This window comes from Argiope bruennichi, chromosome 9 (genome assembly GCF_947563725.1).
Source record: "Argiope bruennichi chromosome 9, qqArgBrue1.1, whole genome shotgun sequence".
Lineage (NCBI taxonomy): Eukaryota > Metazoa > Arthropoda > Arachnida > Araneae > Araneidae > Argiope > Argiope bruennichi.
Window position 1 is genome coordinate 67,400,576 of NC_079159.1, and position 26,308 is coordinate 67,426,883.

At 28.8% G+C, this 26,308-nt stretch overlaps 1 protein-coding gene across 2 annotated transcripts in view; it reads left to right on the plus strand.

Moving 5' to 3' along the window:
* LOC129983848 (discoidin domain-containing receptor 2-like) overlaps positions 1–26,308 on the plus strand; it is a 289,666-nt gene that overhangs the window by 218,855 nt on the left and 44,503 nt on the right. For both annotated transcript variants that reach the window (XM_056093508.1, XM_056093507.1), the window contains exon 5: positions 22,414–22,561. In XM_056093508.1, the coding sequence (XP_055949483.1) occupies positions 22,414–22,561 (148 nt within the window). The remainder of the gene's footprint in view (positions 1–22,413; positions 22,562–26,308) is intronic.

The following is a 26,308-nucleotide window of genomic DNA, read 5'->3' on the forward strand; positions in this document are numbered from 1 at the left end:
TATGGTCTCTCCGAAACGTTCTCGCATATACACTAAAATAGTTGCTATACCAGAGAACAAACAGCAAACAATAGTTAAGAAATATTAGTCTTTGGCTTGAATTTAGCATTTTTATTGAATCTATCGTATCAATTTTGGCGAGTAATTTGGCGATTAATCCGGGCATGCGGTTAATAACAATCAAAAATTGAATTGGTGATTTAGATGCGTTTTCCCCAATATTAAAACCAAAATTTCACAAAAAATTGCATTTATAGTTACAAAATTTCACACCAAATTTAACTCTTTGCGTTTTTCAGTAATCGTGTTTTTATTAGTAAACCTTTAAACCCAACATCTACATTATATCCATTGTAGCCATCCATCTGAATTCAAACATTAAAAAAAAATTCTACTATCAAAATGTAAATTGGACTTCCTATTTTATGCTTCACATATCACAATAAAAGCCAACTTCAGAATAAGAAAACAATTACGTTTCAACTGTAAAATTTATACTTCTTCGATACAGAAAGACGTTCACGTTTTATTAATAACATTAACGATTCGGCGTAGTTTGTTTACTACTGTGATGAACTATATAAATAATAGAACCCAACCCACAGAATGCGTCATCAGATCACGAAAGAAAAATGGATTCCTTTTTGATCATTCATTCTATGGATCGTAAAAGTCATCAGAGAAAATGCAGCGTCTATAGAATAGGGCATACAGCTATTTTCTCATGATGTTTTGTTACATCAACATCTTGGCCATCAATAGTTTTACACACTCAGCATTCAACTCAGAATGCAGCTTGGGCGAAATAAATCAACTTAGTTTTATAGCTTATAGCGGTCCGCGACGGCCATTTTTTTTTCTTCGCCTGTTCTTCATTTTTATATCCCTAGAAGTTTATTTATTCTTACCAGTTTGTTTATTGTGTTTTCAAACGAGGAGCGAAAAAAAAAAAGTAGAAGCAGGATGTTATTAAATATTAACCATTGAGGTCGTATATTTAACAGAAGAAAAACCGACAAAGAATGAATGACTTTTAAAAATGTCATCTGTCGCGAAAAAGAATATTTTTGGACTTCATATTTGCTGACTTTTCAGTTTTGTAAGTTTAAATGCAGAGCTCTTTTCTGAGCTCGTATTTTTAAGAGGAGAAAGAAAACCTGTTTCCTGAGTTTTGAGTCTTTATTTATTTAAATAAAGTGGAAATTTTTATTAAGAGGATGAAGTAAATTAATTTCTTTTTCGAATGTTTGACTAATTTCGGAAGTGTGTTTAGTAAAAACTCGTTAAAAATTATTCCTTAATAGAAAAAAAAGATATCATAATTTGTTTTCAGTCTGAAAAACAAATCTGAAAACAAACACGAAAATATACGTAAATCACTAGAATACAATCTAATAATGACTCCAAGAAGGATTATGGGAAATATACCTTGATGTTAATAAGGTAATGCCATCTCTTGTATCAAAAGAGAAGCTAGTAGAGTTATGTAACCTCTTCAAAAAGTTTAATTTTTTTTAAACCAAAATAATAATTTGTTAACGGTGACAACTTTAAATGTTTAAAACTACATACGAACCTAGTTGAAATAATTATTTTTAAAAAATTCTTTTCATTTTATCTAAAATCAGTTATACGATTTGAAATGAAAACTCAGAGAATAGAAACTCAGATTAAATTAAATAGCATTTAAATTTTTGATCATAACTTTTAATCATAATACATTTTAATCACGCATTTTTTAATCATAATTCGAATATCAAAAATAATATGTAAAAAGATCTTTAGTATTAATTACTTTTTAATATACTGAAAATTTTAGTTGGTATAAAAATAACTTATGATAATTAATATGATTTGATGGGCAAAAAACTATTAATAATATTTTAGATTGTTAAAAAAATAATGTTAATTTCGGATGATTGAATTTATGGATAAAAACCTTACATTAGTTTAATTGATTTCTTATATTATTGCAAATAATATTAAGATACGTTAAATTTGACTATTACATTATTACATTTTATCATAAATGTGATGTTTATTGTTACTTTAAATTTGGTTTCCGCTAAAGATGCATATTAGATCAAATATTTTTCATAAAAAGTACTAATAATTACTGTTACCAAAATTAAGAATTACTTATGGCCTTCATATAATATCAACAGACACCACACACATTAAAGATCTAATAACATCTGTAATATTGATTTAAAAATACTTTGCTGAAAAATTTACCCTTTTCGAAACGAAACTTTAAACTAATTTCCCTCAATAGTTAAAATGAAAGGATTAAATTAAAGTTACGTTATAATCCTTTTCAAATGAAAAGATGCAATTTAAAACTGTAAATTTATACCTGCCAAAGCTCATTAGGAGGTTTAACAAATTTCCGGTACAGAACTTCAAAATAAATACCATAACGAATACAATACAAACGGGGAGGGGTATACGACGTTGGATCGTCACTCAAAATTTATTTTCTGCAGCCAGTGTCAACCGAGTTGTTCGATAAACGTCATGGCTGCCTAACAAGCTCCAATTAGATTCCGTTCGAAATTCGCGTTAATTTCATTTTCATTCGTGGATTGGGGAGTTTCTGTTCTTCTCTACATTTCTCTGTTAATCATCAATATACAGCAAGCCTCTATACCGAGAATCAGGATCGCTGGGAATGTGGTTTGAAAAGTTTACGAATGTAAAGTGGAATTTAATTAGTTCTCATTCAAAAGTTGCAGACAGGCTGTTTTATTTGAAAATTTTGTGTGAAGATGAAAAGTTGGTTGATTGGGAATTCTAGTCGAGTACTGAACTTATAATATGGAATGAATGCTGAGATTTTTTTTTAAAGACTTTCTTGCATTTTAGGAAATATTATACACACATGATTTATGAAATTCTTTGCTTATTTTAAAATTTTATGTGTGTTACAAAATATAATTTAGTTCTTTCCATAAGTGTTCCAATACCCTAGAAACTTTTGATTTTTTTTTGTTTTGTATTTCCATATTCATGGCATATTTTTAGTACATACTTTTAATATTATTTTAAAGACGCACTGAAACCTTTAATTAGAACATATAGCATATGTTCTAATAGCTATAGCTATATATAGTCGCATATAGTTAATACCTTTCAACACTGATATGATAATTTTAGCAGAAACTTGAGACTGCGTTGGCCTGTTCATAAAGTCTCGAGTTCGATACCCAAGAATATCTTCAAAATCCGATTCCTTGATGAAATCTAACAAAGAGAGTTTAATAATCTTAGTAGTTTGGTGAAAGGGAATACTGGATGAGATACCAGCCTCGTTAAATGAGACATCGACTCAAAATTACGAAGTGCATCTAGTAGTCGATTTAGCTGAATGGACAAAGTAAGCAGCTGCATAAGACCACATGCTGGTCGATTAGAAAACTTTTATTTTTCTAACTGCCATATAAATAAATGTGTGAAAAATATAAATTATATTGATTATAAAATATTAGAACAATATTAACATATTGAAAGGAATGATTTGTTGGGTTTCGTTAAATTTCATTATGTTTACTTAGTTATTACATTATTTATAAAGCAGTTTACTGTATAGCTTTAAAGTATTTTACTTCTGCTTCAATGACATTTCATACAAATGTCGATGCAATGCAGTCTTGAGTAATAATAAATAAATAAAAACAAATACACTTTCATTAAGTTGTTGAAATAAAAAAAATTATTAACACGTTCATTAAATTAAAAATGCATTGGAAAGTGAAGCTAAACTGAACAATTTACTAAAAGAAGATCCTCATTATTTGTAATGTGTGGGGTCACCAGACTGAATCTGTCCATAAATAGTACTGCTTCAAATCGGAACTGGATATTAATATAACTGTATTAAATTGACATAAACCTTTCTCTAAGTATGTGCATCTATTTCACTTGCTTCTAGTAAATACGAATTTGTTAATAGGTACGCATATGTCACTTATATATCTGATTGTTTCAATTTGGTTTCCGTCACAGATTTTCCTGTCTTATATAATTTCGAATGATCCGAATATGAACAAAAACGTCTAATTACAATAATAAAAAAAACTTAATTATACTCTTCAATAGTTCATTTGATGTATCGTTATACATTATTTTGCAATTCTTACCTACATCATAATTTTTTTTGTTCAAAGAACGGGTAAAATCCTAGATGGGCCCACCTCTTGGTAACTTATTTGAAATCTCGCCAAGTTGACTACTAATTGAATATTTGTTATTATTATTATTTTTCAATTAAAAAATGATACTTGAAGGCCAGAAATAATAATAAATATAAAAAAATAAATATAATAAATAAATAAATAATAAAATAAAATAATAAATAAATAAATAATAAAATAAAATAATAAATAAAATAAATAAATAAAAATTTTTTTAAATAAATATAATAAAAAATAAAATAAATAAAATAAAAATCCGTCTAGGTTGATTATTTATTAATAAAATAAAATAATAAATAAATAAAAATAAGAATAAAAAATAAATAAAATAAAATAAATATTATATAAAATAAATAAATTAAAAATAAATAAAAACAATCCGTCCAGGTTGCCACATTAGCGACGTTATCGCCACTCGTTTGGCGAGAATTCAAAAAGACGCCAAGAGGTGGGCTGTGCTAGGATCCACCCAAAGAACTTCTCTTATAATACGAAGAATAAACTCCGTTCATGGCACCACAATACGGGGTACACATATGTCGGTAGACGGGCATTAACGCAAACGACAGCCATCTAGAATATTACCATCGCCAAAATACTGGCTAATTTGTTCGGTAATAAAATGCTCCCATTTGCGGTCACCCTACAATCCAAACTAATCATTCCCCATAACATAAACACATCAACACTTTACCCTTCTACCTCTTATCGAAGAGACTTACCCTTTAATTGTGGTCGCACAAGTTGGTTAAGAGGACACTTATGCGGTAACGGTGGATGCTTCACCATCTATTTGGGAAGAAACGTCCCGCGATGCACATTTAGAGGAAGAGGGTTTTCTTATAAGGATAAGGGCACAAATAGAGACAAGGATATTTATACGTATTATAGATTTGGTAGTCGTGGAAGTATGTTGGATGGGACTAGAAAGGGGATAGTATCATTGGTTTTGAATAAGCTCTAGTTGGCTTCTGTATTATTGGTATTATAATTACAAAAGTATATAAGGTAGGATTAGTAATTTGATACCACTTATCTCGAATAACAGTTTCTAGTTGTTCAGTTTCATTCTACTATCAAATTGTTCCATGATGATACTTATCTCGAATAACAGTTTCTAGTTGTTCAGTTTCATTCTACTATCAAATTGTTCCATGATGATACTTATCTCAAATAACAGGTTCTAGTTGTTCAGTTTCATTCTACTATCAAATTGTTCCATGATGATACTTATCTCGAATAACAGTTTCTAGTTGTTCAGTTTCATTCTACTATCAAATTGTTCCATGATGATACTTATCTCGAATAACAGTTTCTAGTTATTCAGTTTCATTCTACTGTCAAACTGTTCCATGATGATACTTATCTCGAATAACAGGTTCTAGTTGTTCAGTTTCATTCTACTGTCAAACTGTTCCATGATGATACTTATCTCGAATAACAGGTTCTAGTTGTTCAGTTTCATTCTACTATCAAATTGTTCCATGATGACACTGATTTCGAATAAGATGTTTTAGTTTTCAGTTTCGTTCAGTTATGAAATTGTTCTATGATGATTCCTTTTCTCGAGGTTCTAGATGTTCAGTTTCATTTTGCTATGAAATTGTTCAATGACGACGCTTATCTCGAATAATAGGTTCTAGATGGTCAGTTTCATTCTGTTACGAAATTGTTCCATGATTCTGCAAATAGCTCCGACTTTGTTATTGATCTAAATCTAAAAGGGGAAGGGGGAGAGAAAATCTATCAAATATTAACACTATGCCTTCTGTATGTCTAATCGGAATTATTTTATTTGGCGCCGTTAGGACTTCTGTCGCTCGCGGTTTTTCGTAGTTTTTGGGAAATCATAATTTTTACTTTCATGAAATAAATAAGCAAATAGTTACAAAAATAATAATTTTTATAATATAAATAATAATTATTAGTAAATAATTAAAATAAAATAATAAAATTCATAAAATAAATGAAAAATTCAAGTGGGATCATCGGCATTTGCGAGATAGTTTTCTCATAGATAGTTGCAACGTGGTGCCAACGGAAGGCATAGTATTAAGAGCCTGTGAAATTTTCTGTTTTGGTTATTTGAACCTGTTTATTTTCTTTCAGCCAAAATTGATTATTAAATTCAGATTCGACTTTATTATGAGGAAGAGATATGTGATTCTAAGTTCACAAGAAACATCGTAATTGAACCCATTTTGAAATCAAGGAAACTATATTCATAATATGTATGTGTATATGCACATTTTGATGTATCATATCATAGTGCTTAAATATATTAAATATAGTGTGATAAAGCAGTATTCTTCCATGTGTTCTTAAACATTGTCCACTGTTTAAAACCATAAATTTTATCATATTACTTACTGAGGTTTTAGAAATAGGCATTAACCTAACAAAGCGAATGAAAATTTATGTTAACATTGTTGTTGTTTATAATGGTAGTCAAGAAATCCATTTTAAGTCAAGGGAGCGTCTCTTGTTATAGTAGCGCCAACTAGGGCCAAGAGTACGTCTTAGCTACTCACGCATCACATTCGCTTGCACAACCCGTTTTTACGGAGGGGGGACATTCACACATCTCACAGATAGAAGAGATGAAGAACAACCATGCCCGAACCCGGACTCGAACCCAGGACACCCAGATCACGGGGGAGACGCGCTACCCCTATGCCAGGAAGTCGGCATGTTAACATTGTAGAAAGAGAGAGTGTTATAATCGCTAAAAAGTTCACGTTAGATATTTTCATAAATCGCCATATTTCGCATCTCCGTGAGTTCTGAAACGCCTGATACCTAAAACCCCACATCAAGACAGACCGATGAAGATAATTTATATGATTTTTAGATCCAAACTGTAGAATTGAATCAAAATCCCTTATTGATTCTTTGTGGATGTCTCTACTCGTATATGACATAAATACAACGGACTTGATAAATTAATCTCAATGTATCTGTATATCTCTATAAAATTTTGATTAAATAAGTGAAATGGCAAAAGGTAAAAATGCATTGCTTGATTCAATGTACTTCATGACGAAACTAAACATGAAGAACCCCTTATTATGAAAATAGACTTAGAACAATTTATCTGATTGTAATATTGATCGAGTCATTAAAGGAAATCATTTGACTGTTTCATATAATTCTTTACTAATTACTAAGCATTACATGAAATAATCTATGCTTATGAACAAAATAAAATCATAATTTCGTATTGTTTAGCATAATTCTGTCTCTTCATACATAATTTAATATATGCATCGCCCCCTTATTAGCTGAGAAGAAATCCAAAACTCTCTCTCCTATAACTCCTCGCGAAGCGTGATATTTTTTCGCCGACACATCACTTCTTAAAAGCCGAGAATGTTCCGCAGATAACACCGGGCATCGCTTAAACGTGCCTTAACTACGCTATCCGACACGCAACACCTCAACTTTCTCCACAGCACGTAAAACGATTCCTTCTGCGCAAATTAATCGATATCGAAGAGCTTCCCTTCGATCTTTTATTTGGACCAGCATCAGCCCAACAATTCCCTCTAAGGAGGAAGGAATTTTTCTTTGATTTTTCCGATGAGGGGGGGGGGGATACGATTTTGTGCTCTGGAGAATATACTGAATGAAAGGGCTTCGTTCAACTTCAATGGGGTTGAATTTTAATTACGGGTAATTTCATCATTATTGGTCTTAACGGTTTAATGTTTATTCAGAATCATCTGTGTTAGGTAGAGTGATTACAAAGTTGCATTAATTTTTAGTACCTATATTAAGGTCTTTTGAATTATTTCACTTTCTGTAAAATATCTAAGGATTAGTAATAAAGAAATTCACTTAGAAGTTAAATAAGAAATAGGAAATATTACTTTTGCATGATTAAATTTCTTTAAGCCACTTTGCAAGTTAAATCAGTTTTGATAATAATTCCATGCTTTCTGAACTTCAGACTCAGATGAACATGTTGTATCCTATCCTCTAATCAGGAAAGTGTAAAACTTGAAAAGAATTTTCACTTCCCTTATGAGGAATTTATGAACTTAACCTGAATAACAACCCTAGCAACTATAAAAGAAAAATTATTAACTGACTTATGTTATTATGGCTTAATAAAGATTCTGTATCATTGCTTAAAAAACAGAATTATCTAATTTAATTTTGCAAGTTTTGCATCAGGAGGAACAAATATTGAATATTTTAGAACTAATAGCTAATATTTCTAACTTTGTTACTTTTTCGCATACTTAATATATGACTTAAATATTTTATATGACTTTAAATTTTGTGACTAAAAGCGCAATTTTGTGTTAAATTTTCGTTTCAGTCGGTTGAAAAACACATGTTTGCAATTGAATATAAAGAGAAATTGAAACAAACAAGCTAAAAGTGAAGAGAACATAATCTGCAGACGTATTTAATCTTCCAATACAGAGAAAAATTTATGATTTGGAATATTTTGTAATTTTTTAATTAATTATAATGCCATTTGTTTCGTTCGATGTAACAATGATTACAGTCTTCTTTTCGAAATATTCTTTAGTGCGATTTTCTCGATGGTACCAGATTTAAATCATTAGAGAACATACTCTGTTGCCATAGTAATATTAAGATTAAATATGATTAAATATCTTTGTTTTTAGAAACCTCCGCTTTTACAAACATGCGAATTTTGAATACTTAAGTGACTCCAAGAATATCAATTGTGAAGCAGAAATTATTACTGATTTGTGAATGAAAAATATTAAATATTTAAAAGTCCAAAGCAAAATTAATCGATCAGCGAGATGGGACATAACACTAGCGACCTCTTTACACATAATGCTGAACTACTTGAATCTTTAACACGCTAATTTATGCTAGATTAATAAATGACTCAAACTTCTTTTAGCTGGATGGGCTTTTAATTCTTCTAATTTTATGCTAGCATTTAAGAACTCGTTTTTAAATTCTCCTGTAAATAGTTCTATAAATACACTGCGAATATGTTTTTTTTTTTTTTTTTTTTTTTTTTGTCAAAAAATAGTTTAAAGTACACTCAGATCAGTTTTTATACGATTTCTTACTGATCACATAAAGAATTATTTTTAATGTGTTACTAAAAATACTTCATAAATACTTGTGAATTTTCGAAATATATTTTTTATGCGGTCCCTATCTCCTATCTGTCGTCACACAAAAGCAGGTTTAAAAGTACAGAATAGATATTTATAATATTATAGTAAATATAAATTTAACTAAAACACTTTATACATTATATTAAACCTTTTACAAGCAATTTTAGTTTAGTTTATTATTTTTGTTTGATATGATGCGTAAAGTATTTTAAATTTATATTTACTATAATATTACAAATATCTATTTTAAACCTGATTTTGTGCGACAGATAGGGAATATATAGGGCCGCACAAAAATATATTCTGAAAATTCACAAGTACTTATAAAATATAAATTTAACTAAAACACTTAATGCATTATATTTAAAAAAAACGACAAATCAAACTAAAATTGCTTGTAAAAGGGCATATTTCTGAATGTGTGGGAAGAATTCTTTTTATATTCTGAGAAACATATTCTTCTTCCACACATTCCACGTTTTTCTTCTCACATATTCAGAAATATGCTCTTTTACAGGCAATTTTAGTTTGTTTTATCATCTTTATTTAATATGATGTATAAAGAGTTTCAGTTAAATTTATATTTACTATAATATTATAAATATCTTCCCATTACTTTTAAACTTGATTTTGTGCGACAGATAGGGGATAGTGACTGCACAAAAGTATATTTCGAAAATTCACAATTATTTATGAAATATAAATTTAATTAAAACTCTTTATGTATCATATGAAACAAAAGCGATAAACTAAACTAAAATTGCTTGCAAAAGGCATATTTCTGAATGTCGTGGAAAAATAATGTGGAATGTATGGAAGAAGAATATGTTTATCCGAATATAAAGAGAATTCTTCCCACACATTCAGAAATATGCCCTTTAACAAGCAATTTTAGTTTGTTTTGTCGTTTTTGTTTAATATAATGCATTAAGTGTGTGTTTTAGTTAAAGTTTTATTTTATAAATAGTTGTGAATTTTTGGAATATATTTTTGTGCAGTTCCTATCCCCTGTCTGCCATACAAAAGCAGGTTTAAAAGTAAGAATAAATATTTTTAATATTATAGTACATAAAAGGCATATTTTTAAACGTGTGAGAAGAACGAGCTAAATATTCAGAAAAACATATTGCGCAAAAAAAAATAAAAAAAAAATCGTTCTTTTCTAATTACATCTAAAATATTAGGCGTTGCTTGGGAAATCCTCTATTCCCATAACATTTACAAATGATAAAAATAATAATAGCAATTTTTCATTCCCAAGATCACCTAGAATAAACCTTTTTTATTAAAATCCTCTCTGTCGGAACATCTAACTGCCAACCTCCCTACGTGCGCAGCCTTGAAACAAACACTCCTCCGCCCAACACTTACCTGAAATTAAACAGTGAATAAATGTCCGACAATTATTTCTTTTTTCCTTGACAGAATTAACATTACATTCGCCAAATCTTCCGGTTCTCAACGAGTGCTAAAAAATATGGCGGCATAAAAAGCAAAGCTAACGCGGACGTTCTGTGTTTAATGACATTTGCGTCCGTACCAAACGCCCTAGTGGCTCCCTGGTGTGCCATCGGGGCGGAGGACCTTCATAACAGTACGTTTAACACTAGGGCGATGTAGCGAAATGAGACTTCGGAATTGATACTTGAGAAAGAAGCTAAAAGAGACTTAGGTGTAAGTTCTTTTTCCAAGTCTCGAGTACTCTGTGGTTGAGGGGAAGTTTTTCTTTATCCTTTTTTTATATCGATGGTCCACGTATATTATTTTACAAAAGGTAGAAATAAATAATGTAGTAGAAGTTTATTTTTTGTTGTTGTAGTTCTTGTTATGGTGAATTCTATGTATTAAAGGACTGTTACTTTCCAATTTCTGTTCAAGTGTGGAGGGATTAATTATGTATCTTTAATGCATTGAATTTAACTTTTAAGTATTAGTTCTTGAAGTTTTCGCTTCAGTTTTAACCCCTTAACTGCCATGTATTGTTATTATTTAACTGGATGACATTTTCCGTTTGGGGAATGTGCAGTTCTATTTATTCAATTAAGAATCCAAAAGTCACTTGAGTGTTTGTAGATTATGCATAATTTTTGTATCAAATTATAAAGTCTTAGAATAATTTAATATCAGTTTGGGATGTGATTGCTCGATGCCCATATGATGCACGGACATGACAGTTAAGGGGTTAATTTCTGTATTTTTGATTAATTTCCCTAAACTAATCGTATCAGGCTGACTCCTTCAATAAAGTAATAATTTATTGAAAATGTCAGTTTCATATGATTAATGAAAGGAGAACATCACAACAGATCGTATAGCTTTAATCCTTGACCTGCAAATTTACTGTACTACTTCATTAAATGCGCGTCCTATTTTGCATAGTCAATTGTTATTTTATTACATTTAAATTTAAAAAATGAATATTTCAAATACCAATGTATTTAACCTATTTTTATCTTTTGAATTAATTTTTACATCGATATTTAAAAATTTATAAAATCAAAATTTATGAAATTCGATGTAAAAATCAAACGCTTTTATTTTGTGTGAAGGCGCTAAGTCGTTATTGAACATGAAAAAGATACTTGATCTATCAATCCCTCTCCAAACTTCCACGCCATACCAACGTCAGGTCGTTTGATCCACGTCAGTATTACTTAGAATATTGTAGATCTACGTTTAAGGTAAACGTTCATTTGTAATTCATCTCGAATTAGTTGTAATCCTTTAGGAGACTTTACCATTAGGTCACTTATTCAATTCGAGAAAAATCAATTGAAAACGGTTTAATGCTTAGAACTCAGATTTTTAACCCGAAATTTCCAGATTAATTAGAATTAATCATACTCCCCCCCCCAAACAATTTTAAAGTATTAAAATAATTCATTTAATTAGTGCTCCAGAGAATTGAGAATCATTGGTATAAAAATGATAAATTCAGCTCTTCAATTAATATTGCTTCTTATAGAAATCAACTTACTAAATAAATTCTTAGAAATATTCTTCTAGTTCTAATTGTTAAGATTTAAATTTTTCTTATTTTATAGTTGCTTCCTAAGTTGAAATGTTATCCTCTTATTTACAATAAATTCGTATGCTTTTATAGAATATTTTAAATATCAAATTCTAATAAATGCTTAGAGACGTTGTATTTTAAAGACTTTTCATTTTTTCCCTCTCATTGTGTATATAAACCAACCTTCCTAGTGGACTCATGACATCTTAATTCTATTTAAATGCAATTGTTTTGATGTTCATGGTAATGTAACTTCACTTTCTTATTCTTCCAGTAAATTAAGCAAATGGTGAACAGAATTTTTTTTTCCCTAATACTTAAAAAAGTGGGAGAAATTCAAGCGATTAAATATTTGATTAATAATGAAAGTGGTTTGAATTTCATTGCAAAAATGAAATATGTTATTGAAAATCACACAACAAATAATGTTGCGCAAATCGCCTGGTAGGTGTACAATGAAATAAATCCAACGCATTAAAAAAACCAAAGAGGTCGCTTTATTCCATGTGTTACAGCTTCACGCCGATAGATGGCGTATCTGTCGAGTACAAAGTTCTGTTAATTCCTTTTTTGTATCAGAACGTAGAGTGTGTAAGAACGATGCTAGCACCTAGACGTGGCACCCGATTGTGAGAGGTGTCCTAATCTGTAATAGTCTACATGAAGTGGCACAAAAAACGTGTCCGAAAATAAAATGGTGTTCACCAGAAAGAAATGAGTATCATTTGAAGAGAATTACACCATGAATTGTCCTGAAAACGCGGAACATGCATAACAGAAACACAATCAAGATGAACACAAAGAGTAGCATTTATACATATTTAACATCATCAAACTCTAAATATGAAACAGTAATAGCGCTTAATGGAATTTTTAGAGTTCGTTTTGTAGTCAACATTCTAAAAAGCACAACACGAATCCTTTCAGTGCTCATCAGTATATATGTTTTCCAGTAAGGAATGGATTTTTACAGAAGAATCTCCAGATCTCAGTGCCTGACAAGCACAGGTTCAAATTTCTTGGTATTCATTCCAGAACATTCATTTTTGTCGCCAATATCGGAAAGGACATTCATTCAGCATCTATTAAGAAATGCTGTTTTTTCTACCATGATACTCACTTGACAGAAAAATAGTGTTATAGATTGGTAACAATATTTTTTTGAAAAAATTGTCAAAATATAGGAAAAAAGCGTATGTTAATTAAACTGGTATCATTAAAAAGATAATTTTTTAAATTTAAAAATAATATAAATATTGTTGTTTTGCAAGAATATTTTCGGTATGATATTACTAGAATTACCCTTATCTTTCCACAATGCACTAATAAGCGCAGATTCTATATGATAAGAATTTATACTTAGCTAGCCCACAAATAATGGTAATCATCATTGACTTTATGATTAATTAATAAAACATTTTTTAATCTATATTTTTATTGGTGAGAGTTGTCGATGATGATAGTAAATGTAATTATCTCTTTTTGTTTATAGATAATCTTTATCTTGGAAGAAAATAGCTTGGCAACATTTAAATTAAATTTCACTTTAGAAACGGAAAACAATTAATTAATAATAATAAAAGAGATATTTATTGATTGAAAAACTAAAAATTGAAGCGCGCAGACAGTTGTTTTATTGCAAGATTAATTAATTTTGCTAGATATTTTTTTACCCATCTCGACCAAAATTTTCATTTACGATATAAAAATAATCAATTTGTCTCAGTCAGTGATGAGTTTTTTAAACTTCTGATTGAGATTTGCTTCCTGTCTTAGTATTCATTAATTAAGAAAATATAAGTCATTAAAAAGAATATCCACGATTCATTATTTAATTTATTCTATTCAATGAAATAATGAAGGAAGAAATATTTTAAATACTAGGAAATTTAATTGTAATAGAACGATTTCTGATCTACCAAATATTAATTTTTCCTGTTGTTTTTTTCCCTTCTTCGTCAATTTTGAAAAGCTTTCAGAACATTAATATTCTTTTACATGATTATTGCTTTTATTGTTTGTTCAATTTTAAAATGTCCAAAGAGTTTAACTTTCATATACTCATTGGAATTTTGAAGCAACTAATTCACTGTAAGTGTAAAAAAAAAAAAAAAAAAAAAAAAAGAAATAACGTTTCATGGTTAAATGGTTTCTTCGAAATAACCCTTGCCTGACTTTTACTCATATCAGCTATGTATTCGTGACAAAATAATATAACAAAAAAAATTATCTTGGTAAGCTGGAAGGCAACGGTGGATTCCTTTATATTTGAGTTACTATCTTGCAACATAAATTGTTGATGTCAGAAACAGCCAAAATTATGGCGTAACAATCATTTTTCAGCTTCTAACTTCTAAAATTTTGGAGTTATCGGAAAAATTTAAATACAAAAGTCCTTTATCTCAATGAGGCACTAATTTGGCTAATTGGGTTTATTTTTCTATCTTCAATATTAAGAAAATTACAGCGAAATGAGAATTTCAACCCCTCATCATTTCCACCCTCTTTGAACTTGATGGGCCATTTACAAACTCGTCCGAGACTTTTACATTTCTAACAATATATTTAAGCCAGTTAAAATCCAAACAAAAATACTCTAGTTATTTTGTTCACAAGATAATTTGGGAAAAGCGTTATACCAGTATTATATAAACTTTTGAATGAAGGATGGTTTTGGGTTCCAGGGACTACGATCGGTAAAGAACTGAAGAAATTTTCCCGAAGTTTTGCCATGCGAACCATTGCAATAGATAGTCTACCTTTAGGAATCAACCTGAAAAAACACTTCTGAAAAAAAAAATGATTTTGAAATTGGTTTTCAAATGCTAAAAGGTTTAAAACCGTTGTTCTATGGCTTTCTCTTGCTTTCAGTTTGAAACTTTTTCAATTCGAAAAGCTTACAGAGTCGCGAAGAGAACAGTTGTGCAATAGTGCTATTCTATAAAAGCATACGATTTACCTGCTTCTTGAATGGAAAGCCCATAACAGCATACTAGATGGTACGATTTTGCAAAAAGCAAAGAATAAAAAATACATGTACGAATTTGAAATAAGAACTACTTTTGCTTCTTGAAGAAAAGTTCCCATTTTTTTTTTTCCCTTATCTTCCCTACCCAAGAATGAAGCATCTGAATTCTTCCTTCTTTTTTTGGGATCTTTTCTACCAGACTAAACCCCCGTGTATCCCCAGAGACCTTGGGGCAATTTCGGATCTTAATGGCCCCCGGAATCGTCTGCAATCCCTTCCCCGAGACCCATAGTGGGTCTGAGGAGAAAATGGAACCTTAAGAATCCAGATGCCTCGTTCTGGGGTCAGTCCACAAGTAAAAATGGAGATCATGTGAGATCAAAACGAATCGTTTTGTTTTTGGAAATGTCCCCTCATATGTGAAATATATCTTTACCTGGTGTTAAAGATTGCGATGGATTCAAGCTTATTTCCAAAATAAGAAAGCTTTAAAGTTAAAAGTTTGCATTAAGCTAGACCAAAATTTCTTAAATTATGAGTGCCCACCTCAAATTAGGGTCACTTCATGTAATTTGGGGATTGCGAAAGCTTCGATAAAGCATGGTTTTGCTTAATTCTTCAGATGAATTGGTGATAAAAAATAATGAAGTGAATTCATGTGAGGTAACAAATGACAAATAAAACTGCATATATCACTTAACATCAAGTTACAAGTTACTGTGAGCAAAGTTATGATGTCACTTCCTAACAGTCCTAATGAAATTAAGTTCCATGCCATTATAATGCTATTAGAAACCTAAAGATTTGGAGTAATCTGTCTTTAAACTGCAAGCTGTCTTTCACGGTAATACAATTTCATTTTCTGATTACGCATATAAACTATGTATGCAATAATTAGAATTAATCCTGTTTTAGCTTTTAAAAATAAAAAAATAATCATTCTGTTAATTATTTGAACCAATATTATTAAAAATTATGTAATAAATATATATATAGTTTAAAAAAAATTGGCAAAATTCAGGAAAACTGACTCAATAACTACATCAATATCATTAAAGAGACATTTTTTTTTGAATTTTTAAATTATGTAAATATCAATTTTGGGGTCATAGAGGAAAAATGATAAAGTCTTGCTTAATTTATTAAAATACTAATCAAACACTTCAGAAAATTGCTCAGAGTTGTACATTTGTACCAAATTTGATAGCTCTAACTCAAACAATCTACACTTCAAAGCTTCAACATGCATATATTTTTCTTTATTATTGGTGGGAATTATCAATCATCAAATTTCAAGAGTGTTCAAATTAAAATCAAAAGTGCTTTATTCTTTCGTTATATGCTAAAGTGATTCATTTGATTATCGAAACAGAAAAAAATATTAAAAGCGTGGCTATATATAGTATCTCGGGAAAAAATTTAGTCCTTCAGATTTACATAATAAGAGCCATAATGGAACGTAGTTATGGAATTGAAAATCAATTACCATTTGTTAGATGTCAGATCTACTAATGAAATTGGTACCCGAGAATGTATAGTTTATCTCGAAAAACTGTGTTAATTCCGATCCTTTGACTAAAAAACATAAACCAGACGAAAGAGATTATATATTTGAATCTAGCAAATTTGAATGCAACAATTTATTGCGAAACCCTGGTTACTAGTATTTTCCATACACGAAACAAATGTGGACTAGTTTACTGTGAAAGTCCTGCAAAAAGACATCGTACTTCTATAGAATTGTAGTTAACTCATAGTTTTTTTTTTGCACCTCTTATGTTACTTTTAGCAACAAAAATTTCTATATTTCCCGTTCATCATCACTTCTTGGCCCAAGAAGGACTAAATATACTAATTTTAGCCTAAATATGCCAAGGATAAGACTAAATATGCTAATCCAAATAGAATTAGATCACCAAGAAATACCATTTATATTATTAATTTTGAAAAAATACAACATAAATTTTTTTCTTTCACATTTTTCGAAATGAGGCGTATTAATTTGGAGCTAGTTCCTTGCTATGTAACTTCCATCGGTTTTAATTTCATTGAATTTTGCAATGAAAAGATTTTTTTAAATCAAAAATAGCCCTTAAATTAGATCATTCATGGTATTGCCTATAATTACATTCTGTCATTCATGGTATAGCTTATAATATCAAACATGAATGTTACTAAATGAAATGCAAACTTAACTTACTCCATTCTTCTAAAATAAATTGAGTGCACAGTTTTTCATATATTGTCAACATATAGGTTTAATTTATTCAAAACTTCTGATCTAGAATTTCGAAATACCAAGTATTTTAGATGCGTGTCCCAGTTTAAAGTAAGCAAGCTTTATGATTTATAGTACCCATTAAATGAAGAAATTCTAAAAGAATTCGCCGAAATTCTTGTTCTCGAGTTACTTTTCCGGGGTTCTTTTTGCTCAATACAAATATTCCAGTACGAAAAAGAATGCCTGAATGTGAAATTCTAGAGAATATGAGGTCGGTCCTAGAGTATCAGGTGAGATAGATGATGTTGAGCTTTTTCCTGACAGAACCTAGTCCCGGAGAGCACCTTGGACGACATTCTTTCCCGATTTTTTTATGGGATACAATCGCACGAGAAATGAAAAGAAGGAAAAAAAATATCAACCCAAAGGAAATCCTCACTTATCTCTGGTTCAAGCCGAGTTTTGGATCCCCTTTTTTTCCCTTTCTAGTCCTTTTTGCATTCCTTTATTTCAATCCGGAGCAAAACAAATTTTTGAAAACAAAATCCCTTGTCTGTGGATTTTGGTTCCTTCAGCATCTGGACGAAAAAGGATGTATTTTTCCCGACTTTTATTTTTATATATATATATTTTAAGGAAAAAAATAGTTTCCATGGTTTGTTCGTTCTGCTATTTCCAGTTTTAGACTTATGGATAGAAATCTCATAGGAAATTGTTCTTATAAATAAATAATGCCTATTTTGACATAATGTCGCTATGCATTTGCTGTTTTTCAATTTTATGTGTCCTTTTGGCATGATAGATAATTTACGTTGACTTAAATTATTGGAGATTCTAAACCTTATTTATTTCTGTCGAATGGCTTGCAGAGTTTTTGGATAAGGAATTTTATTATTCAAACGCTAATTTTGTATTGTAAAGCGATTATACTTTTTGTTTAATGATGTATATTTTAATATTTAAAGTGATTTACGTGGTTTTAATACTCCATAACTTGTATTTTGCTCCATAACTTGTATTTTGCTATATTCGATACTTTTATTGATATTTTTGCAGCTAATTTTAAAATAAATATATATGCAATTGTTTAATCATAATTTCTAAGCTATTTGTATAGGCTTTTAATCTTTTTTGATGAAGAAAAATTCCATATATAAACCAAAATATAGTTATAAATCTACATTTCATATTTTTCTGATATGAAATAATAATTCTGTTAAGTATATACATACTATGATGAAATGAGATGTTGAGAATTGGAGTGGACCAGCTCGCAATTTTCACTTAACCCTTTAAAGTGCCATTTTTTTCTGGTCATATTATGTTAAAATATTTTTAGGCTTGAAATTAGAATAAGAAAAGAGATTCATTTAACTTATTAGATAAATTTAATTTGATTAATTTATTTATTTGGTTAATTATTAATTAAGTAACAAATCAAGACACATCATTTTGTCTGTGATAAAGAACTGAAGCATCTTTCTGACTTACTAAAAAAATTGTCAGAACTTATGCCAACCTACATAATTTCATACAAAGATTGATAAATTTGGTGGGAAGCATACTTCCCACGGCCCTAGAAAGGGTTAACTAAGCTAAGTGTCATATTTATATTTAATGCCTCATAATTTCGTCAATATTTTATATTTCGTACGTCTTTTAAGTTCTGGCTTTGATAAAAGACAGTATGGTGTGCGTTAAATTTAAAATTTTATTTTAAATTTAATGTAAATAACAAATATTTATAGAGAAATTACAATTAAAAATTATCTTCAATTAGTTTATATGCAAAATGTTCCTATTCGTATGCTAATTCATTATTCATAAGATTTCGTCTGCTTTTCTGATTCTGTAAGCACTTTTTATACAAAAAAATATAAAGAACAGATTTAGACTTTCTGTCATTAAACATAAAGCAGTGTTAAGATTTGCATTTACTACTACGGTTTTCGAACATTCTTTAAAAAAAAGAAGAAAAAAAAATCCTGTATATATATTTCCTACATCAATGCAAGAATCTGTTTACTTAAAATTTAAATACATTTAAAAAATCGAACTATTTATGCCAAAAGCAAAATTACTATATTCTTTTATTAAATTTCTTTGATGAAATTTCGTTTTAGCATTACATTTTGATTGCAAAAAATATTCCATGATTCCATCTGTAAATTGGAGAAAAAAAAACACCGTCCCCCAAATGAGCATTTCAATAGGAAAATTATCGGAATAATAGCTAGAATTAAACATTAAATAAGTAGTAACAGAATTTGAAAAGTTTAAATGAAATGTTTAAGATTACTTTTAGTTTATAATAGTTATAGAATCCAACATAAAAAAAGTCATTAGTGATTTCAAAGCCCGAAAATTTGCTTAATTTCCCTTTGTATATCTAGCTTTACAATTTTTAAGAAATTGCATTATAGTTCGCTATTAGAAGCTTGACAACTAACGTGAAATAAATATATTTTTTATATTTTCTTTATTTCTATATAATAAGGTATTTTTACCGCTCTTGAGAATAAAAATTGTTAGTATCAAAAATTTATTGAATACTGCAGAAATATACCTAATTTTTATCTTAGAATTTACTGCAAGAAAGCTTCATTACTAGGCTCTTTAAGTTTAATTTAAAATCAAAAGTAAATTTAACATAAGTTAATTAAACTTTATTTAAATTAATTCACTAAATCTTAAAGGCCAAGTAAAAGACCACAAACTTTTAGAAAACTTTATTCGATAATTTTGAAAATATCCAAATATAAGAAAATAAATTTAATTGTTTATCAGAAACCCATCTAGAAATACGAATATATGATGTGAAATAAAGAACATTCCAGCTAAGGTTATTATACTGAGGTTACAATGCACGAATATGAAACCAAGATTCTTTTAAAAAATAATTCTTAATAATTCTTTTAATAAAACTGCATAGTTATTAAAAGACATTTATATAAAAATTTGCCGTTATTAAACTCATAAATAAATCCTTATATTATATTATTTTATATAACAGTTTCCTAAAAATGAAATTTAAATATGAACATAATTAAAAATAAAATTATATAAAGAATGAAAGTTATAGTTTAAATTAAATATATTACGTATCGTTCTCAATTTATTTAGATAAAGCTCATGTTCGCATTTGTTAAATGATTATTTTTCTTCATAGGCGCTTCTTTTAAATTATACGAAATTTTGAAAGGTATATTTAAATTGATTTTTTTTTGAATTTTGAATTTTATGAATAACTGGCGCAGTCATTTTAATATGAAAGATAAAATTGTTTTGAATCTAGCTTCAAAAATTTTATATGCTATTTATTTATTCGAGCTATTTCAATTTCTCATAACAAAAAGATGAGTTTTTAAATTAAATTAATACAAAGCAACATACTGAACAAACAACAAGCGAAGAACATAAAACGAAACATCGCAAAGTGAAAAGTTTTCTAATCTATCGTGAATGCTTGCAATAGATTTGCATATTTATTTATTTTCCGAAACATTCAATGCTATGATTGGAAAGCGATGAATTTCCATTTAATTTCTTACTCTTTTAGGGTTTAAAATTCATTTGAATTTCAATTTTCAAAAGAGAACTTTTATGACAGCTTCACCAATGTTTCGCAGCTTTATGGTTAAAGAACCTTTTATAACCTTATTCAAGCTGAAGCAAAAGCGAACAAGTAATCCATTTTTCATTCTTCCATCAACTGGAGTACTACATTCTTCTTTGAAGAATTCTGAAATTGATTGGAAATAAGCAAACAAAAGTCCTTTGTGCTTTCTTCTGTAATGAGGATGTTTAGAGATTCTATTTGCATGCAAATTGGCAGAATCTCTTAAGTTATCACGGCTGTTAATCTTTCTATCGACCTAATTATTTTTAAGGCTACGGTTAGAGTTACAGCTATGATATTGAAGTTGAAAGAATTCGAAAAAAAATTTATATTAGCATAATGATTAGCATATGTTTCACTTACCTTTGGTGTTTGTTTGAATTATGATGAGAAGCGTTCCAATTTTGATTTTTAAAGACTATGAATAATGGTAAGAATAAAATAATTTACTTTCGTTTCAAATATAAGCATCGTATTTGATTGCGAAAAAGTATTTCAACAAAATATGCAGCTGTAATAATAATTGCAGTTTATATCTTTTTGGTCGAAGAATATCTTTATAAAGTAATATAAAGCTAAGATACTTTAAAAAAAGTGTAAAAATAATATTCTAAGAAAAAAAAAAGTACAAACGATTTTGAATTCTATTCGACTATTCCTTTTACTTTTTGCTTGGATACATTAAATTGTTTTTTGACTGCAATGTCTGAAAACTCATCAAAGTAAGATTTATTTTTAATATGATAAATTTTTGAATTGTTATTCCTATTTTTAAGTTAAAATGTCTGCATATTGGATATGATAAAAAGTAACAATCGAAATCATTGTTTTATTTTAGAAAAAAGTAAAAATTATCAATGCATGCATTAAGAGTTTATATGCCAATGATTATTTAGATGGTTGAATAATTTCTTTTATAAATTTTATCTGCAAAAGATTTTTTAAATATAAACGAATTTAAATTATTTTTGTCGTAGTCATTTTTTTTTATTTTGTTCATGTGTGCATGAATTTATTCTTGATGATAATATTTAAAAGATTCATGAAGAGAAAATGTTAAATAGTTTTTTTATAAATTTTTTTACTTATTATTTTATGCAAGAAGATTGTGTTTTTAAATGTAATGAAAATGTTCTTCTGTGGTAACAAAGAAGACTGAAAATTTATCAACATCGTATTGATAATTTATATAAATTTGGGTTTTTGAAATTGACTGTGAAGTTGCTTGCTTGAGACAGAATGATTACAAATAAAATTTGATTGTACATTTCTTATTTCTTTACAGACATTGAAAGGCAACACGAATACATACACTGTGGTTAAGAGAAAATTGAACCCCGTCGTCATTGCTACGAAAATTCGATTCATCCCATTCAGCGTTCATCTCCGTACTGTGTGTATGAGGGTCGAAGTATATGGATGCCCATGGAAAGGTGAGATACATTTTGATATAATGGATCTGTTATCTATAAAATGGAGGATAAATGAAATAATTGTATTTGTTTATTTTACCATATTATTTCACGGCAGAGTACAACTTTATAAGAGAACAAATCTATACTAATAATAAAGACGTGTGTGTGCCTGTGTGAACACAGTCTTTATATACCATTTAAAAGAGCGCCATCTGTTGGACTCCATTATCAAAAACAGAATAAAAATATGTTTATATCTGTTATAGGTGTGACATTTATGTAATAAGTATATAAAAAACCTCTCTGTGTTCGAATGCAACGTTGTGGCAAAATTTCAAAGCAATCAGTGAAGAACTTTCGGAGATTACCGATTTTGAATAAACGAGCATTTACATTTTTATTTATATAGATTCAATACATTTTGGCTTTTTTCTTCACGATAACTTTCCAAAATATTATTATAAGAAAAGAATTTGATGCCGGTTCAAAATATTAAAACCTGTCTTTTTAAGGTAGTCCTGCAAATTGTTTTCTTAATTTTGGCCACTTTTTTAAATGTATTTTTTTCCCTAATTTCTAATAATAGCTTACATTTTCGGCCTGAAATTAAAACCATTTTCATTGTTTCACCAAATATTTAATATCGTGATTTTCTTTCATTGTTGAAAAAGGATTCTGTTTAAATGTGGTTATTTTACAACATGAATAAAAGAAAGTTTAGTTACAATACCACAAAATTTAGATGACGGATAAAACGCACGTGTACGTTTTTACTAACCCTACAATATCATGAAATGGTCTCTATAGAAAAAATCTTCATAGAGAACGACGGAACATATGAAAGACAATTGAAATAATACGCCTTGAATATCTGAGAAAGTCACTGACATGAAGTTACATTTACACGATTTAATTCAAATTAAATATAACCAATACCTCCCGATGAAACAGCTGGTCGCCAAACGCGACTAGCATAAACTATTTGAAATGAATATATATTCTTGCTGTACATGTAATACGGAAAAAACTATATCAGATTCTGGATAAACAGATCTCGGCTTCTCATTACCGAAAATTCTGGGAAAGATATTTGTTTCAGAAATTCTTCCTCCTATATAAACGAGAGTCCACCTTTCCTTTGCATATTTTTATAAGAGGAATGTAGTAATCTGAATAAAATTCCTGTGACGGGAAACATATATAAAGACAACATTCCTGAGATAACATCCATTATCTGTACCAAGTGGCTCATTCATCATCATAGAGTAAATAAACCAAAAAGGTAAAGGAAGACGAAGAAGAGGATAGGAGAAATGAAAAAATAAATGGAAGAAATGAAGGAAATAGAAAAATGCTTAAGAAAAGAAGAATCGTTTTAAATGGTAGATCCTTAAGAGAGCGGGCGGTTTACGATAAGGGCGGCAAGGGCTTTTGCCGTAAATTAACTCCCTTAAGGAACAAGGCGTACCTCCGGTGCTAAATTTAAACGTGGGATCCGAACAGCAGGGATTTTAGGAATGGAAAAAAATAAAACGAAAGAAAAGGGGTATTAATACAAAACTGGAGCAATTCCCGTCAGCTTTGCATAACGGAACGCTCATTCCTTTTGGACAGAAACGAAATGCTCCCACAGCAGTTCCTTCTTTCTTTCTGTTTTTAGTAAAATGGAATGAATTTTTCTATCCTGGAAAGATAGATTCTGGACATAAGAGAATCTTCTAAAAAGTTTTAGCGTCTGGTTTAGAATGATTGCATGGATGTTCGGGTGTCATAATATAAATGATTTCCCAAAAAGAATTAAAATTTTTCTGTTCTAAATACTTACTTTGCTTATTGCATAGCTTTTTTTGGCGCGCATTTGAAAGTGCAACGCTTACATACAAGAAATAACATAATTAAATTCATATGGAAAATTAATTATGTTTCTTTTTTATATTTAATTTAGCTGATATTTTATTACCTTGAATTTATAAGTTTGTAAAAAACGTAATTGTTCATATTTAGAATTAAAGTTTTTTTATGTAACATATTAAATTCTCAATCAAAATGTCGCTCTTAATATAATTTTTTTTTCTTTCATTTCAGTCGTTTGTATTTTATTATTATCTATAATATCTTTTTTCTTTTCTAAATTGAACTATAACATGTCTGGGAAAAATTTAATAGCAATTTAGTTCATTTGACCTATTACTTATTATTATTTTTTTTTATTAATAAACTTTTTTTCCTTGATTAAAAAATTATTAAAAAAATTGACGCTATACCATTTCTTCTAATTTTTGAATTTCTATTTTCACAAACTATGCAGCATTCATGTTCAAATATACAATCCACTTATTTCATTTTGTATGAAAATGAATACTCTCATTGTTCCGTAGAATACAATTTTCCATTATATATGCTTTATCTTTTCATTTTGCTTTAAAATTTTTAACAGAATTTCAGAAAATATCTTCTCTGATAAGTTTTAATATCATTTCTATCATTCAATTAATTTTTATTTTTAATATCATCCGAATATCGTTTTCGTAAATTTCTGATAAAATCATTTTAAATTGATAAACTGCCTTATTTTTTTCCCAACTTTTTAAAAAAATAATTCTAGCATTTGATTCTGAATATTTGACATTTTACTTTTAAAGCAAATTGAAATAGAATATTTTTATTTTTCTAGAACGAAATCAGAAAGAATATTATTTTTTGTTTGACTTTTTCACAGCTTCGCTTCTCGAAATTTGATCAAATATTACAAAATAGCTTTTCAGTTACAAAATGCATTAAGAGAAAATCGTTTGGGCGTAATATCGTCTTTGTGAATTTCAAATTATATATGCAATGCAAAAAATTAGTTATGAAAAAAATCGTTTTCTGTTATTTTCGTGAAAGAGAAGACAAAAACAAGTATTCTAACATTACTAAAATTCCATTACCTTTCAAAATTTCAATGGTTGGCAATTTCTGTTTTAGTAACAAAATTTAAGTTCCTTTTTTAGATTCTTATATATCATTTTAATAAGGCAGTTCTTAAAATTGATAAAATTGCTGTAAAATGATTTGAGCTTTTTGACTAAGTAAATTTAACTTTTTTATTGTTCATCTTTTACGTAACATATGGTCTGGGCTATAATATAATGGATAGTGCATACGGGGCTTTGAATTTGTCTTCATTTTTCGAGGAAAAAATGACATCAATTACTTGTATCAATTTATATGAAGAATCTGCAAATTCACTGAATTTCTTTGAATTAGAATAGTGATGTCTGCTTTCTTTAGAAACCCTGATCATATTGGTTTCTATTCATTCCACAAATTGAAAAATTATAATTTCAAAAAATATATTGGAAAAACAGAATTATGTTTAAATAAAATTTTAAAAAAGCAGAGGGCGATTTTATTAGACGGTATAGTGGTGACGATTTCACAAATCTATCAGATATAAAACGGCATAAATTAAATTTGAAATAAATAATCAACTTTTTAACGAAAACTATTATCCTTGCAGAGGAAAAAGATATATTCTTCTCTGATATATTCTTTTATTTGGTTTATTGTAATCTGAGTTTTAAAAAATCTCTTAAATATACATTTGTATACATTTAACCATTGTTTCCTTTTTCAAAAAATTTTCATGTGTTTGAGATATTTTTTTTAATTTATAAACTTAAAGTAGCCGTTCTTTGTCGTTAATGGCAAAATGCATATCATCATTTCACTAGCATTATTATTCTTTAAAATTTGGCGATGTAAATTTATTATCGCCAACTA